Source organism: Oncorhynchus nerka, linkage group LG15 (assembly GCF_034236695.1).
Source record: "Oncorhynchus nerka isolate Pitt River linkage group LG15, Oner_Uvic_2.0, whole genome shotgun sequence".
NCBI lineage: Eukaryota > Metazoa > Chordata > Actinopteri > Salmoniformes > Salmonidae > Oncorhynchus > Oncorhynchus nerka.
In genome coordinates, this window is record NC_088410.1 from 18,619,935 (window position 1) to 18,636,583 (window position 16,649).

The 16,649-nt window shown below is 48.8% G+C and overlaps 1 protein-coding gene and 1 pseudogene across 1 annotated transcript; both read right to left on the reverse strand.

Moving 5' to 3' along the window:
• Nucleotides 1-10,118, reverse strand: part of LOC115120166 (protein FAM83F-like) — a 15,323-nt pseudogene extending 5,205 nt beyond the window's left edge.
• Nucleotides 10,119-10,489: 371 nt separating this feature from the next.
• LOC135560089 (GRB2-related adapter protein-like) lies at nucleotides 10,490-15,771 on the reverse strand. The gene is made up of 7 exons (XM_065001183.1): nucleotides 15,665-15,771; nucleotides 14,718-14,805; nucleotides 14,242-14,333; nucleotides 12,471-12,590; nucleotides 12,155-12,317; nucleotides 11,381-11,629; nucleotides 10,490-11,146 (listed from the first exon to the last, which is right to left on the reverse strand). Exons 2-7 carry the CDS (start codon nucleotides 14,793-14,795, stop codon nucleotides 10,946-10,948), a joined length of 903 nt encoding a protein of 300 aa, XP_064857255.1. The 5' UTR covers nucleotides 14,796-14,805; nucleotides 15,665-15,771; the 3' UTR covers nucleotides 10,490-10,945.
• Between the last annotated feature and the right edge of the window lie 878 nt (nucleotides 15,772-16,649).

The following is a 16,649-nucleotide window of genomic DNA, read 5'->3' on the forward strand; positions in this document are numbered from 1 at the left end:
GCCCCAACACTGACCCAACACGTCTCCTAGTTGCCCCAACATGTCTCAAAGTTGCCCCAACACGTCTCCTAGTTGCCCCAACACTGACCCAACACGTCTCCTAGTTGCCCCAACACGTATCCTAGCCCCCAACACTGACCCAACACGTTCCTAGTTGCCCCAACACATCTCCTCCTAGTTGCCCCAACACTGATCTCCTAGTTGCCCCCACCCCAACACGTCTCCTAGTTGCCCCAACACATCTCCTAGTTGCCCCAACACACGTCTCCTAGTTGCCCCAACACTGACCCAACACGTCTCCTAGTTGCCCAACAACCCCAACACTCTCCTAGTTGCCCCAACACGTCTCCTAGTTGCCCCAACACTGACCCAACACGTCCTAGTTGCCAACATGTCTCCTAGTTGCCCCAACACGTCTCCTAGTTGCCCCAACACATCTCCTAGTTGCCCCAACACGTCTCCTAGTTACACCCAACACGTCTAGTGGCCCCAACACGTCTCCTAGTGGCCCCAACACGTGCCCCAACACATCTCCTAGTTGCGTCTCCCCAACACGTAGTTGCCCCAACAACCCGTTTCCCCGAAGCTGCCAGGCTGGCAGAGACAAAGCAGAGACAGAGACAGGTATGTGGGGAGTGGTGTAAACACAACATAAAACACCTGAGGAATGAACTAGAAAGTGGAATCTCAGCTATTATCTTTCCTCAGAACTGGTTCTGTCCTGCTTAGCTTTTACTTTCTGTTTGATATGGGGAATTATTGATAGAAGAACTTCCATGGACTTAGAACTCTCTGGAGCAGGTTGAGACCGATACACTGACTTGAATGTGTCCACAACATAACACTGCCTTTTCAGTCTGCATCACAACAAGGAGTGGACGTTTATATAGTTCCTGAGATATAGGTGTCCACAACATAACACTGCCTTTTCAGTCTGCATCACAACAAGGAGTGGACGTTTAGAGTTCCTGAGATATAGTTCCTAACACTGCCTTTTCAGATCACAACAAGGAGTGGACGTTATAGAGTTCCTGAGATATAGGTGTCCACAACATAACACTGCCTTTTCAGTCTGCATCACAACAAGGAGTTATAGAGTTCCTGAGATATAGGTGTCCACAACATAACACTGCCTTTTCAGTCTGCATCACAACAAGGAGTGGACGTTCCTGAGATATAGGTGTCCACAACATAACACTGCCTTTTCAGTCTGCATCACAACAAGGAGTGGACGTTTATATAGTTCCTGAGATATAGGTGTCCACAACATAACACTGCCTTTTCAGTCTGCATCACAACAAGGAGTGGACGTTTATAGAGTTCCTAACACTGAGATATAGGTGTCCACAACATAACACTGCCTTTTCAGTCTGCATCACAACAAGGAGGACGTTATATAGTTCCTGAGATATAGGTGTCCACAACATAACACTGCCTTTTCAGTCTGCATCACAACAAGGAGTGGACGTTTATATAGTTCCTGAGATATAGGTGTCCACAACATAACACTGCCTTTTCAGTCTGCATCACAACAAGGAGTGGACGTTTATATAGTTCCACAACATAACACTGCCTTTTCAGATCATAGGTTCCTGAATATAGGTGTCCTAACACTGTAGTCTGCATCAAACAAGGAGTGGACGATATAGTTCCTGGATATAGGAATTCATAATAAACTCTACTGGGAGTAAGATAAGAAAGACACATTCACTTACAGTGACAGAATGTGAAACTAAAGCCTTGTTCACACTGCAGGCCTTAATGCTGACTGTCCAAACAGCCAGTTACAAGTGACCAAATCGGATTTGTGTGTGTTCAGACAGCAGTCATTTGCTGACATGGCTATGCTAGTTGTCATAGTAACGACGGGTGTGTGCGCGGTGGTGTAGGTTGATTGGTGGTGGCACTCATGCTTCCTGTTAATCAGGAGATATGTAGCAAGCCCAGGTGACAATAATGCCATGGATGTTTCCCTGTTGCTCTGAAATGTTCCAAATCATAGTGTTTGAACACTCTTTTGTTTATTATTCACGATCCAACTTTCAAAACAAGTCCTTTTTTGAAAGGGCCTACCAAGGTGGTCTGAAAGGGCCTACCAAGCCTCCCGAGGTGGTTTGAAAGGGCCTACCAAGGTGGTTTGAAAGGGCCTCCCGAGGTGGTTTGAAAGGGCCTACCAAGGTGGTTTGAAAGGGCCTCCCGAGGTGGTCTGAAAGGGCCTACCAAGGTGGTTTGAAAGGGCCTCCCGAGGTGGTTTGAAAGGGCCTACCAAGGTGGAAAGGGCCTTTTTGAAAGGGCCTCCCGAGGTGGTTTGAAAGGGCCTACCAAGGTGGTTTGAAAGGGCCTCCCGAGGTGGTTTGAAAGGGCCTCCCGAGGTGGTTTGAAAGGGCCTCCCGAGGTGGTTTGAAAGGGCCTCCCGAGGTGGTTGAAAGGGCCTACCAGGTGGTTTGAAAGGGCCTGAGGTGGTTTGAAAGGGCCTCCCGAGGTGGTTTGAAAGGGCCTACCAAGGTGGTTTGAAAGGGCCTACCCAAGGTGGTTTGAAAAGGGCCTAACAAGGTGGTTTGAAAGGGCCTCCCGAGGTGGTTTGAAAGGGCCTCCCGAGGTGGTTTGAAAGGGCCTACCAAGGTGGTTTGAAAGGGCCTCCCGAGGTGGTTTGAAAGGGCCTCCCGAGGTGGTTTACCAAGAAAGGGCCTCCCGAGGTGGTTTGAAAGGGCCTACCAAGGTGGTTTGAGGTGGTTTGAAAGGGCCTCTGGTTTGAAAGGGCCTCCCGAGGTGGTTTGAAAGGGCCTCCCGAGGTGGTTTGAAAGGGCCTCCCGAGGTGGTCTGAAAGGGCCTAGGTGGTTTGAAAGGGCCTAAGGTGGTTTGAAAGGGCCTCCCGAGGTGGTTTGAAAGGGCCTCCCGAGGTGGTTTGAAAGGGCCTCGAGGTGGTTTGAAAGGGCCTCCAAGGTGGTTTGAAAGGTCCCGAGGTGGTTTGAAAGGTCCTGGTTTGAAAGGGCAAGGTGGTTTGAAAGGGCCTCCCGAGGTGGTTTGAAAGGGCCTCCCGAGGTGGTTTGAGGTGGTTTGAAAGGGCCTACCAAGGTGGTTTGAAAGGGCCTTGAAAGGGCCTACCAAGGTGGTTTGAAAGGGCCTCCAAGGTGGTTTGAAAGGGCCTGGTTTTGAAAGGGCCTCCCGAGGTGGTTTGAAAGGGCCTCCCGAGGTGGTCTGAAAGGGCCTACCAAGGTGGTTTGAAAGGGCCTCCCGAGGTGGTTTGAAAGGGCCTCCCGAGGTGGTTTGAAAGGGCCTGGTGGTTTGAAAGGGCCTCCCGAGGTGGTTTGAAAGGGCCTACCAAGGTGGTTTGAAAGGGCCTCCCCGAGGTGGTTTGAAAGGTGGTGGTTTGAAAGGGCCTCCCGAGGTGGTTTGAAAGGGCCTTGGTTTGAAAGGGCCTCCCGAGGTGGTTTGAGGTGGTTTGAAAGGGCCTCCCGAGGTGGTTTGAAAGGGCCCTACCAGGTGGTTTGAAAGGGCCTCCCGAGGTTTGAAAGGGCCTCCCCTCCTGAGGTGGTTTGAAAGGGCCTAAAAGGGCCTAAGGTGGTTTGAAAGGGCCTCCCGAGGTGGTTTGAAAGGGCCTCCCGAGGTGGTTTGAAAGGGCCTCCCGAGGTGGTCTGAAAGGGCCTACCAGGTGGTTTGAAAGGGCCTCCCGAGGTGGTTTGAAAGGGCAAGGTGGTTTGAAAGGGCCTCCCGAGGTGGTTTGAAAGGGCCTACAAGGTGGTTTGAAAGGGCCTCCGAGGTGGTTTGAAAGGGCCTACCTGGTGGCTTGAAAGGGCCTGGTTTGAAAGGGCCTCCGAGGTGGTTTGAAAGGGCCTCCCGAGGTGGTCTGAAAGGGCCTACCAAGGTGGTTTGAAAGGGCCTCCCGAGGTGGTTTGAAAGGGCCTCCCGAGGTGGTCTGAAAGGGCCTCCCGAGGTGGTTTGAAAGGGCCTACCAAGGTGGTTTGAAAGGTGATTTTGAAAGGGCCTACCCTCAAGGTGGTTTGAAAGGGCCTACAAGGTGGTTTGAAAGGGCCTCCGAGGTGGTTTGAAAGGGCCTAAAGGGCTGAAAGGTGGTTTTGAAAGGGCCTACCTACTGAGGTGGTTTGAAAGGGCCTACCGAGGTGGTCTGAAAGGGCCTCCCGAGGTGGTTTGAAAGGGCCTACCGAGGTGGTTTGAAAGGGCCTACCGAGGTGGTTTTTGAAAGGGCCTACCGAGGTGGTTTGAAAGGGCCTACTGAGGTGGTTTGAAAGGGCCTACCGAGGTGGTTTGAAAGGGCCTACTGAGGTGGTTTGAAAGGGCCTACCGAGGTGGTTTGAAAGGGCCTACCGAGGTGGTTTGAAAGGGCCTACTGAGGTGGTTTGAAAGGGCCTACCGAGGTGGTCTGAAAGGGCCTCCCGAGGTGGTTTGAAAGGGCCTACCGAGGTGGTTTGAAAGGGCCTACCGAGGTGATTTTAAAGGGCCTACCGAGGTGGTTTGAAAGGGCCTACCGAGGTGATTTGAAAGGGCCTACCGAGGTGGTTTGAAACGTAGCTTGAAATATCCAATTCCAAGGTGGCTTTTGGCTGTTCAGACGGCATGAAAAATAACAGATTGGAATCGGACATGCAAAAAAAAGAGGATTTGAGTCACTTCAGAATGTCAATGGGAACAAGGCTCAACCAGCATGCCTACACAAGCTTTATTCTGGAGACCACCTCAGCACTGGGAACAAGGCTCAACCAGCATGCCTACACAAGCTTTATTCTGGAGACCATCTCAGCAATGGGAACAAGGCTCAACCAGCATGCCTACACAAGCTTTATTCTGGAGACCACCTCAGCAATGGGAACAAGGCTCAACCAGGATGCCTACACAAGCTTTATTCTGGAGACCACCTCAGCAATGGGAACAAGGCTCAACCAGCATGCCTACACAAGCTTTATTCTGGAGACCACCTCAGCAATGGGAACAAGGCTCAACCAGGATGCCTACACAAGCTTTATTCTGGAGACCACCTCAGCAATGTGAACAAGGCTCAACCAGCATGCCTACACAAGCTTTATTCTGGAGACCACCTCAGCAATGGGAACAAGGCTCAACCAGCATGCCTACACAAGCTTTATTCTGGAGACCACCTCAGCAATGGGAACAAGGCTCAACCAGGATGCCTACACAAGCTTTATTCTGGAGACCACCTCAGCAATGGGAACAAGGCTCAACCAGCATGCATACACAAGCTTTATTCTGGAGACCACCTCAGCAATGGGAACAAGGCTCAACCAGCATGCCTACACAAGCTTTATTCTGGAGACCACCTCAGCAATGGGAACAAGGCTCAACCAGGATGCCTACACAAGCTTTATTCTGGAGACCACCTCAGCAATGGGAACAAGGCTCAACCAGGATGCCTACACAAGCTTTATTCTGGAGACCACCTCAGCAATGGGAACAAGGCTCAACCAGCATGCCTACACAAGCTTTATTCTGGAGACTACCTCAGCAATGGGAACAAGGCTCAACCAGCATGCCTACACAAGCTTTATTCTGGAGACCACCTCAGCAATGGGAACAAGGCTCAACCAGGATGCCTACACAAGCTTTATTCTGGAGACCACCTCAGCAATGGGAACAAGGCTCAACCAGCATGCCTACACAAGCTTTATTCTGGAGACCACCTCAGCAATGGGAACAAGGCTCAACCAGCATGCCTACACAAGCTTTATTCTGGAGACCACCTCAGCAATGGGAACAAGGCTCAACCAGCATGCCTACACAAGCTTTATTCTGGAGACTACCTCAGCAATGGGAACAAGGCTCAACCAGGATGCCTACACAAGCTTTATTCTGGAGACTACCTCAGCAATGGGAAAGGGTGGAGGAGGAAAAGGTTTCTTCATTCACATGAATGTTCTCATTCAGTCAAGGAAAAGGCTGTATGCTGACATTACATTCTCCAGAGGAAACATGCTGAGTGAAGTGTTCTGTGTTGTAACAACGGGGCCTGTGTTGTGTTCACAAAGCCTGGTACAGTAGGAGTGTTGACCAGCTTGGCCTTTTAGACCATAATGGACCGGGGAGACCTGATCCTAGATCAGCACTCCTACTCTAACACATACACTTTATGAGCACGGGCAAAGAGAAACAACAAGTAACAGTATGAAATAATTCAAGTTAAAACCTACAACACCACAATGTCTTCCATCTAACAGTAGCCACAACAAAATGCAATCACTGTTAATGCCATCCATGTAAATGTTGTGATGTGGATCACACAGTAATCTATTGTACTGTATGTAGATGAAGACAACCACAGTATGCTAAGATAAACACACCACACCTGATTATGTAGGCCCCTGTATCACTACTGAGTGTGTGTGTGTGTGTGTGTGTGTGTGTGTGTGTGTGTGTGTGTGTGTGTGTGACGTGTTTAACTATACATGAGGGGACCAGAAGTCTCCACAAGAATAGTAAACAAACAAAAATGTGACCAACTGGGGACATTTAGTTGTTTCTAGGGGGTTTAGGGTTAAGGTTAGAAATAGTGTCAGGGTTAGAATTACGTTAAGGGTTAGAGTTAGGAGCTAGGGTTAGGTTAGGGTCAGGTTTAGTGTTAGGGTAAGAGTACGGGTTAGGTTTAGTGTTAGGGTTAGGTTTAGGGCTTAGGGAAAATAAGATTTTGAATGGGACTGAATTGTGTGTCCCCACAAGGTTAGCTGTACAAGACTGTGTGCGTTTGTGGAAAAGGAGGGCCGAACAGGCCCCATTAACATCGACGGAGCTGTAGTGGAGCGGGTCGAGAGTTTCAAGTTCCTTGGTGTCCACATCACCAACGAACGATCATGGTCCAAACACACCAAGACAGTTGTTTCTATAACTGCATTGTTGGTTAAGGGCTTGTCAGTAAGCGTTTCACAGTAAGGTCAACACCTGCTGTATTCAGCGCATGTGACACAAACTATTTGATTTGATGTGTGGGTGGTGTGTACTTGCAACCACATTCTCTCCATTTCTCCTAACATTAAACAAACTGCTTCAAAGCTTCAGGCTGCGGTGTTCCATGAAATCCTGTTTGGCAACACACACACCTGAGAAATGACTTTCATATGTTCTCATTCACTCACTTGACAGGTCGGTGAACTAGAAGTAGGGTGAAGTTGCCACTAGGTGCTGATCTTGGGTCAGTTTGACATTTCTCCCACTAATGGTTAAGGTTAGGATCGGGGGAGGGGAAGCTGATCCTAGATCTGTACCTAGAGGAAACTTCAGCCCAGAGCGGTAAACTACCCAGGGGGAATCCCTGTAGGTATAAATAGACAGTGCATAGCACATGTACATGACATTGTGGAGGCTACCTGCCGCCCTGTGACCTCACATTAACACACTGTCATATATGTAACATACGGTATATGACATCGGCTCAGGTTTAACATGTCATCATTCTTCTGTAACAATACACTGTATTGACACAATCCTTTTTCACCTGTTTTATTTGACCTTGATTTAACTAGGCAAGTCAGTTAATAAGAACACATTCTGATTTAGAATGACGGCCAAAACCACACCGGACCAAGACATCGATGTGATTGTGTGTTGTTGTAAGACCCAGTTGTACAAAGGGAGGAAATGTGTCATGGTTTGACTGCCTGACTAACTGACTGCCTGACTAACTGACTGACTGACTTGCTGATTGGGTGGCTCTGACTGGATGACTCACTGGCTGACTGGTTGACTGACTGGGTCAAGATGGGTGGGTCCAAAATGACTCAGTCTCTAGTGACACGATAAACAAACTTCGCTAAAGGCAACTGAACTAAGCAGCTCTGACTCCAGTTCACCCTGGTATGTGCTGCCAACATGCTGAGGGATTTGTTCATTCATTACAATGGAATAGAACCCCCTTTATCTCTCCTGTGTGCTGTTTTAATGGGAGGTTGTACGCATCCACAAAGGGTGGAAAGTACAGACAGTGTGTGTGTGTGTGTGTGTGTGTGTCTTTGTATATGTGTTCTCTGAATAGCCTAATCATGAAAGCTAGCCTAACTTTAATTGACATGACAGAATGTTTCCTGTGTAATAGGGAAATCCGCTGTTCGTTCAATGAGGGCATTCAACAATGATATACGTCATCAGACAGGAATCATGGCCCGTGGATGATCCCCCAAGTTTACGTGGATGATCCCCCAAGTTTATGTGGATGATCCCCCAAGTTTATGTGGATGATCCCCCAAGTTTACGTGGATGATCCCCCAAGTTTACGTGGATGATCCCCCAAGTTTACGTGGATGATCCCCCAAGTTTATGTGGATGATCCCCCAAGTTTATGTGGATTTTATGTGGATGATCCCCCAAGTTTATGTGGATTTTATGTGGATGATCCCCCAAGTTTATGTGGATGATCCCCCAAGTTTATGTGGATGATCCCCCAAGTTTATGTTGATCCCCCAAGTTTACGTGGATTTTATGTGGATGATCCCCCAAGATTATGTGGATGATCCCCCAAGATTATGTGGATGATCCCCCAAGTTTATGTGGATGATCCCCCAAGTTTATGTGGATGATCCCCCAAGATTATGTGGATGATCCCCCAAGATTATGTGGATGATCCCCCAAGATTATGTGGATGATCCCCCAAGATTATGTGGATGATCCCCCAAGTTTACGTGGATGATCCCCCAAGTTTATGTGGATGATCCCCCAAATTTACTGGAAATAATAATAACAAAATAAAAGGTTAATCGTTAGAGGTAAAAGATTGTAAAAACACCAGGAAATCAGCGCCAAGTGATTTACATTTAAGAAATATGTACCCAAGAAATCCCACGCATAACAGAGAGACACGTGATCGTATATACACGTAAGCAAGGTTTGAAATTATTACGTTTTAGTCAAAAATGATATATGTTTGGGCTTCTTGCGGTCAATATGCAGTCTACAACTTATGTGTAATTATGTTCAGGCCTCTCGACAATCCTCTCAACAAAAAATATCGTCCCGCGGTTGAATCTAGTTGATGATCACTCCTCTACAAGTTTAAACACTCACTTCCATGTGCCCCTGCTGATGCACGGACGCACACAAACACACTTTATGTTTCACTCCGCTGAGACACGCCTCTAATAATCAGTCCTTTATTCCGGCAATCCCATCCATTCTCTCTATTGAATCACCGCCTCTCCGCTAACCTCCCCAGACGCATTTGAAGTTCTCTGATAAATTACTATATAGATTACTTTCCCATGAAAAAAATGGCTTCATGAGTTAGATGCTTACCTCACATTTGAGATACATAGGCCGGGGATATCACTATCCCAATAATAAACCAATACAACACAGTCATTAGTCCTGCGTTATTCAGTTCATCACTATGTCGTTACACCATTATTGAACAGTATATACCCGCAGTTCACCTTGGTAGCTTCTTGGATCAGCCTACGAATGACCTCCTTGATGTGCGGTCCGTTCTCTTTTGGCGGGTGCGTGTGAACCGCCACGCGTGTGACCCCCTTGAACAAACCCCCGTTGGGCCAACCGAGATCCAACGGCGGCACCTCTGTATCCGACATCTGCGGCCAGTACGTCGAATGGTGCCCCGAGTTCGCTTTGGAACCGTCGGGTTTCGCCTTTAATTCTCCGCACTTCTCTTCATCTTCAGTGTCATATTCTTTGAAAGTGTTCCTTATCGTTTTAATATCACGGGCCGAGAGAAAGTCTTTCACTTTGTCCTCTTTCAGTCGCATTTTGAAAGCGCCGTCGCCGTTTTTGAGCAGTTGTTCAACCGCCGCGCGTTGCTCTTCGCTGTAGTAAAACTCCGGTTTGGACTCCGGGACGTTCTCTTTGATGTGGCCGTCCTCCATGCATGTTAGCTGGGACTCGGCCATGGCTGGACACCGCTGTGTCACCGCTAGACTGAAGCCTATGGGTAAAGTCGCACAACCGCTGATTTTAAAAGGATCCGGAAGATACACGGTTACCTACCTACCTAGGCTACCTGTATGACGTTTGACTTTGACAGCTAACCTCAAATGCTGCGTTCATAAATCTGGGAACTTGGAACTCGGAAGTCTCCGACTTCAGTGCGTTCAATACAACTGGGAACTCGTTGAAAAAAACGAGCTCCGTCTGTGTCATCCAAATCTGAATTCCAAGTCAGAAACTCGGGCAATCTAGAGCTACTTGAATTCCGAGTTGGATGACCATTCAAAAGCGCATTATTTACCCAGTTCCCAGTTATCGTGAACGCGGCATTACCTGCCATAGGGGCGGAACGATAAATACCTTATTATATGACGGAAATCACCCTATGGAAGCGCCCAACGCGTATTTGGCTATCATGCACGTGACTGTCAGACTGTGATTATTGTTGGACTTCGAACAACCCAGATATTTGTGGCTCTTCCTGGAATTGGTGTGATTCCACAGTTAGTTGATCCAAGGCTATTGCTCTCACACAAGTCAAACTCTAAATGAATGGTAGCCATGTTGCAACATTGATGAACATTTATACAGGGGCTTACAGAAAACCATTTATTTGATAATCATACAGTAATAATTGTGTTCTGAAGTTGTAAATAGTTGTGTTATCCTGACATAAGCCTACGATATGGTAAAGTACATTGATAATAAACCAGAAAGAAAGTTACAATATATATATTTAATGCTAATCATTATGTTCTCTCTCTCTCTCTCTCTCTCTCTCTCTCTCTCTCTCTCTCTCTCTCTCTCTCTCTCTCTCTCTCTCTCTCTCTCTCTCTCTCTCTCAGAAATATAGTTGTTATTGTTAGGGAGGCAGGAAGCCTAGAGGTTAAGACTGTTGGGTCATTGATTCGAATCCCTGAGTGAAAAATCTGTCAATATTCCTTTGAGCAAGGCACTTAACCCTAATTGCTCCTTTAAGTTGCTCTGGATAAGAACGTCTGCTATAATGAATGAAGATACTTATTTAGCTCTAAATGCCATGTTCTCTCTCTCATACAGGGTTGGTGTAGTTGGAAGGGAACACTCCCACTTGTCCCCTCAGTCTTCCTTTCCACCATGACATGTCGGAACACTCCAGCACCTCGATGATGTCACCGGCCTTAAAGCTCAGCTCGTCCTTCTCCTCGGCGTTGAAGTCATACTGAGCTCTCACCTGCATCAGACCACCGCCCCCCGTGGTCACCGCCGCACGCTGGAACACAGGCACACACACAGGGGTTGATTAGACACGTAGCTTCATTCTATACATACACACACATGCATGGAGGTACATACACGCACACACACAGACACACACACACACACACAAACACACCACACACACACACACACACACACACACACACACACACACACACACACACACCACACACACACACACACACACACACACACAGGAGGGATTTGGTTGTAGAGAGTATACTACTTGTGGTGGGGGTATAGGGTCTGGTGTGCGGGGCAGGGGTTGTTGAGGCTGGGGTACGCGGGGCAGGAGATGGTGAGGTTGGGGTATGCTGGGCAGGGGCTGGTGAGGCTGGGGTATGCTGGGCAGGGGCAGGTGAGGCTGGGGTATGCTGGGCAGGGGCAGGTGAGGCTGGGGTGCGCGGGGCAGGGACTGGTGAGGCTGGGGCTGAGAGGATGGGGCTGATGTCCTGGTCTGGCCAAATCCCTTCTCCTAGGAAGAAAAGTGAAATTAGAGACAGAGAGACAGAGAGAGAGACAGAGAGACAGAGAGAGAGAGAGACAGAGAGAAAGACAGAGAGACAGAGAGAGAGACAGAGAGACAGAGAGAGCACTGTCATAACTTTTCTTTCAGATTCGATAAACCGATAATGAACAGTTTTAGCTATTTATCAAGCTTGAAGTACCCTACACCATCATTTAGTGAACAGGGATCCTCCATAGTTCTACTCCTGCCTGTGTTTCTGTGTCCAGCAGATATATGCTGTTTAGAGACAGAGTTGTTCATATAGTACTCTACCAGCTCCTTTATTAACTACGTATAAGCCCTTCATAAACCCCTTATAAACCCTTTATAAATACTTATAACTGGTACCTGTGTTTCTGTGTCCAGCAGATATATGCGGCTGTGTTTAGAGACAGAGTGGTTCATGTAATAGTTCACCAGCTCCTTTATTAACTACGTATAAGCCCTTCATAAACCCCTTATAAACCCTTTATAAATACTTATAACTGGTACCTGTGTTTCTGTGTCCAGCAGATATATGCGGCTGTGTTTAGAGACAGAGTTGTTCATGTAATAGTTCACCAGCTCGTTGAAGGAGCTGAACTTCTCAGACCAGAGGTAATACTGCCCTCTGGTGTCTGCCATCACCTTGAAGTGCTGCACGTCTGCCTCGTGTCTGGGAGAGGTAGGTAGGTAGGTAGGTAGGTAGGTAGGTAGGTAGATAGATAGGTAGGTATAGTGATATGATGCAAATAGGAGGGAAATATGTCAATGATGTTGTCGTGTACATTAATCTAGCTTTTTAATGTAAAGACACACACACACTGACCTAACGGATATGGAGAAATCTCCTGGGGAGCTCTGGCTGCCCCTGATCAGAAAGGATCCTATAGGCTGGGCCATGAGAGACTCCTGGGCCTCACCTCGACTAGCACTCTCCTGGTACCAACTAGAGATGGGGGAGAGGGGAGGGAGGAGAGGGGGAGAGAGAGTAGAGAGGGGTGGGGGGAGAGGGAGAGTGGTGAGAAGGGGTGGGGGAGAGGGGGAGGGAGGAGGAGAGAGGGGGAGAGGGTGGGTGAGAAGGGGTGGGGGAGAGGGGAGGGAGGAGTGAGAAGGGGTGGGGGGGAGGGAGGGGAGAGGGGGAGAGAGAGTGGGTGAGAAGGGGTGGGGGGAGGGGGGAGGAGGGGAGAAGGGGTGGGGAGAGGGGGAGGGAGGAGTAGAGAGGGGAGAGAGAGTGGGTGAGAAGGGGTGGGGGAGAGGGGTGAGAGGGAGGGGGGTAGAGAGGGGGAGAGAGAGTGGGTGAGAAGGGGTGGGGGAGAGGGAGGGAGGAGTAGAGAGGGGGAGAGAGAGTGGGTGAGAAGGGGTGGGGGAGGGGGAGGGAGGAGTAGAGAGGGGGAGAGGGAGTGGGTGAGAAGGGGTGGGGGAGAGGGGTGGGAGGAGTAGAGAGGGGGAGAGAGTGGGTGAGAAGGGGGGTGGGAGGAGGAGAGGAGAGAGAGGGGAGAAGGGGTGGGGGAGGGGGGAGTAGAGGTGGAGAAGGGGTGGGAGGAGAGGGGGAGGGTGAGGAGAGGGGGGGGAGGAGTAGAGAGGGGGAGAGAGAAGGGGGTGGGGGAGAGGGGGAGGGAGGAGTAGAGAGGGGAGAGAGAGTGGGTGAGAAGGGGTGGGGGGAGAGGGGAGGGAGGAGTAGAGGGGAGGGAGGGTAGAGGGGGAGGGAGGAGTAGAGGGGGGAGGGAGGAGTAGAGAGGGGGGAGAGAGAGTAGAAGGGGTGGGGGGAGGGGGAGGGAGGAGTGGAGGGGGAGAGAGAGTGGGTGAGAAGGGGTGGGGGAGGGGAGGGAGGAGTGGGGGGGAGGGAGGAGTAGAGAGGGGGAGGGAGGAGTAGAGAGGGGAGGGAGGGTAGGGTGAGGGAGGAGGAGGGGGGGAGGGAGGAGAGGGGGGAGAGGGGGAGCAGTAAACAAAATAGTATTTAGTATTTTTTCATAACATCGGATTGTGTTCACACCTGCTTACACACAGACATCACATAGCCGACACACACTGACACACAGTACTGCTTGATTGTCTTGGGTAATAAGTATGACCTGGGTAGGTGATTGTCTTGGGTAATAAGTATGACCTGGGTAGGTGATTGTCTTGGGTAATAAGTATGACCTGGGTAGGTGATTGTCTTGGGTAATAAGTATGACCTGGGTAGGTGATTGTCTTGGGTAATAAGTATGACCTGGGTAGGTGATTGTCTTGGGTAATAAGTATGACCTGGGTAGGTGATTGTCTTGGGTAATAAGTATGACCTGGGTAGGTGATTGTCTTGGGTAATAAGTATGGCCTGGGTAGGTGGTTGTCTTGGGTAATAAGTATGACCTGGGTAGGTGATTGTCTTGGGTAATAAGTATGACCTAGGTAGGTTATTGTCTTGGGTAATAAGTATGACCTGGGTAGGTGATTGTCTTGGGTAATAAGTATGACCTGGGTAGGTGATTGTCTTGGGTAATAAGTATGACCTGGGTAGGTGATTGTCTTGGGTAATAAGTATGACCTGGGTAGGTGATTGTCTTGGGTAATAAGTATGACCTGGGTAGGTGATTGTCTTGGGTAATAAGTATGACCTGGGTAGGTGAATGTTGATGTAGTTACGTGGTATGAATCCCTTCTTTCCATGTCGCTCAGCCATCAACCAGTCATCATTGGTGCCCAAGATCTACAGAGAACAGAGGAGGGACACACACACACGCACACACACACACACACACACACACACACACACACACACATACTTAGAGTGGTTAGAATGGAGAAGTACTGTAGCCTACTATTGACATAAGTCCCAGAGTGCAAACAGGAAATGCTGTGGATACCGTATGACTTATACATGTTTGCCATTTGACCGTCTCACAACATAGCTTACTGAATGCTATAACAAAGGCCTGTGACCAACATGTCAGCACCTATCAACTATCAATGGGTTTGCAAGACAGTGTTGCATGGAGTATTTCTTCCGACATAAGGGTTGTCTACTTATGTTTACTATGTGCCCTTGCTAGGGTACACTAGTAGTGTGGAAGGGGATTGCTGTCCTCTTTACCTTCATGTTGTCTCCCTTCCTGAAGCTCAGCTCGTCCTCAGCAGTGGCAGTAAAGTCATACTTACCTACTGCCTCCATAGCAGGGAGTCTGGGGGGAGTTCAGGGGGAGAGAGATGGAGGGAGGTGACACAGAGAGAGAGAGAGAGAGAGAGAGAGAGAGAGAGAGAAGAGGGAGGTAGGGAGGGAGGGAGGGACAGAGAGAGAGATAGAGAAGGAGGTAAGGAGGGACCGGAAGAGAGAGAGAGAAGAGGGAGGGACAGGGAGAGAGAGAGAGAGGGAGGGAGGGAGGGACCGGAAGAGAGAGAGAGAAGAGGGAGGTAGGGAGGGACCGGGAAAGAGAGAGAGAAGAGGGAGGTAGGGAGGGACCGGGAGAGAGAGAGAGAGAGAGAGAGAGAGAGGGAGGGAGGGAGGGAGGGAGGGGACCGGAAGAGAGAGAGAGACAGAAGAGGGAGGTAGGGAGGGACCGGGAGAGAGAGAGAGACAGAAGAGGGAGGTAGGGAGGGACCGGGAGAGAGAGAGAGAGAAGAGGGAAGTAGGGATGGACCGGGAGAGAGAGAGAGAGAAGAGGGAGGTAGGGAGGGACCGGGAGAGAGAGAGAAGAGGGAGGGAGGGAGGGACCAGGAGAGAGAGAGAGAGAAGAGGGATGAACAGGGAGAGAGAGAGAAGAGGGAGGGACAGGGAGAGAGAGAGAGAGAGAGAAGAGGGAGGGAGGGAGAGGGAGAGAGAGAGAGAGAGAAGAGGGAGGGACAGGGAGAGAGAGATAAAGGAAAGAAGGAAGGAAGGAAGGGGGAGAGGACAGGATAGAGAGGTTAAACAAAGGCATATTTCTGTAACATAAACCCAAAACACATCAACTTTGACACATCATTAATAAATATACGATCCTATAGACAACAACAACAACTACAACAACAAGAACAAACACTGTAAAGGAAGCTGATACATACCTTGATCCCCCCCAGACAGCACGGTTAGTAGAGATGGCAGCTCCAAACTTTAACTGTCCTTGTCACAGTTCTGACAGACAGGATATGATGCAGTCCTGCAGTTGCGCAAACGGAACCTTGTTCTCAAGCTGTTTAGAAGATGTCTCACCGTATACACACACACACAAACACGACACACACACACAAACACGACACACACACACACACACACACACACACATACACACACTCACACAAACACAACACACACACAAACACACACACAAACACACATTAACACACACTAACACACAGAGAGAGAGAGAGAAGGGGTGAAACCACAATGCAGTCTCAGTGAGGCCATATGCTAAATAAAGTCTGTTTCAGAAGAGAACATTCATCATTGACAAACAACTTCCTCCTTTGGAAGCACTGCTGTAGCTGGCTTTCTGGAAACACCCAAATAACCTTATACATTTCACTTGCCAGCGTTATGATCCTGTACTTGGAGAAAACACACTTTATGTTGCACAAGCAAACACAATATTCCCTCTTGAAACCAACACACACTTTCCCTTTCTCATATGTTTTTAGGTCTGTGTTTCAGACAGGATCAGAAGGTGTAGCAGAGGCTCAGTCTACGTACACACACACACACACACACACACACACTCAGTCTAAAGCTATACAACCACTGGGTTTGGGTTTTTACCAACAAGGCCACTATTGCCTGAGACAGCGTTTCTTAAAGGAGTAGTTCACTGTTTTACAACTTGATGTTAGCTGGTTCCTCACCCTGAAAGAGAAACTTATTTATACAGCCATTACAAACGTCAGCTGACTTTAGCCACCATTAGCTAAACATCTATTGAAGTGATGGGGGCATGTGAGCAGGTTGTTGTTTTTATGGCCAAATCACGTTTAAGTGACATGATGTGGACATTACTGTTCTAAACATGCTCACTTTCCCCCATCAATTCCATGTGAATCTATCGGTGGATGAAGT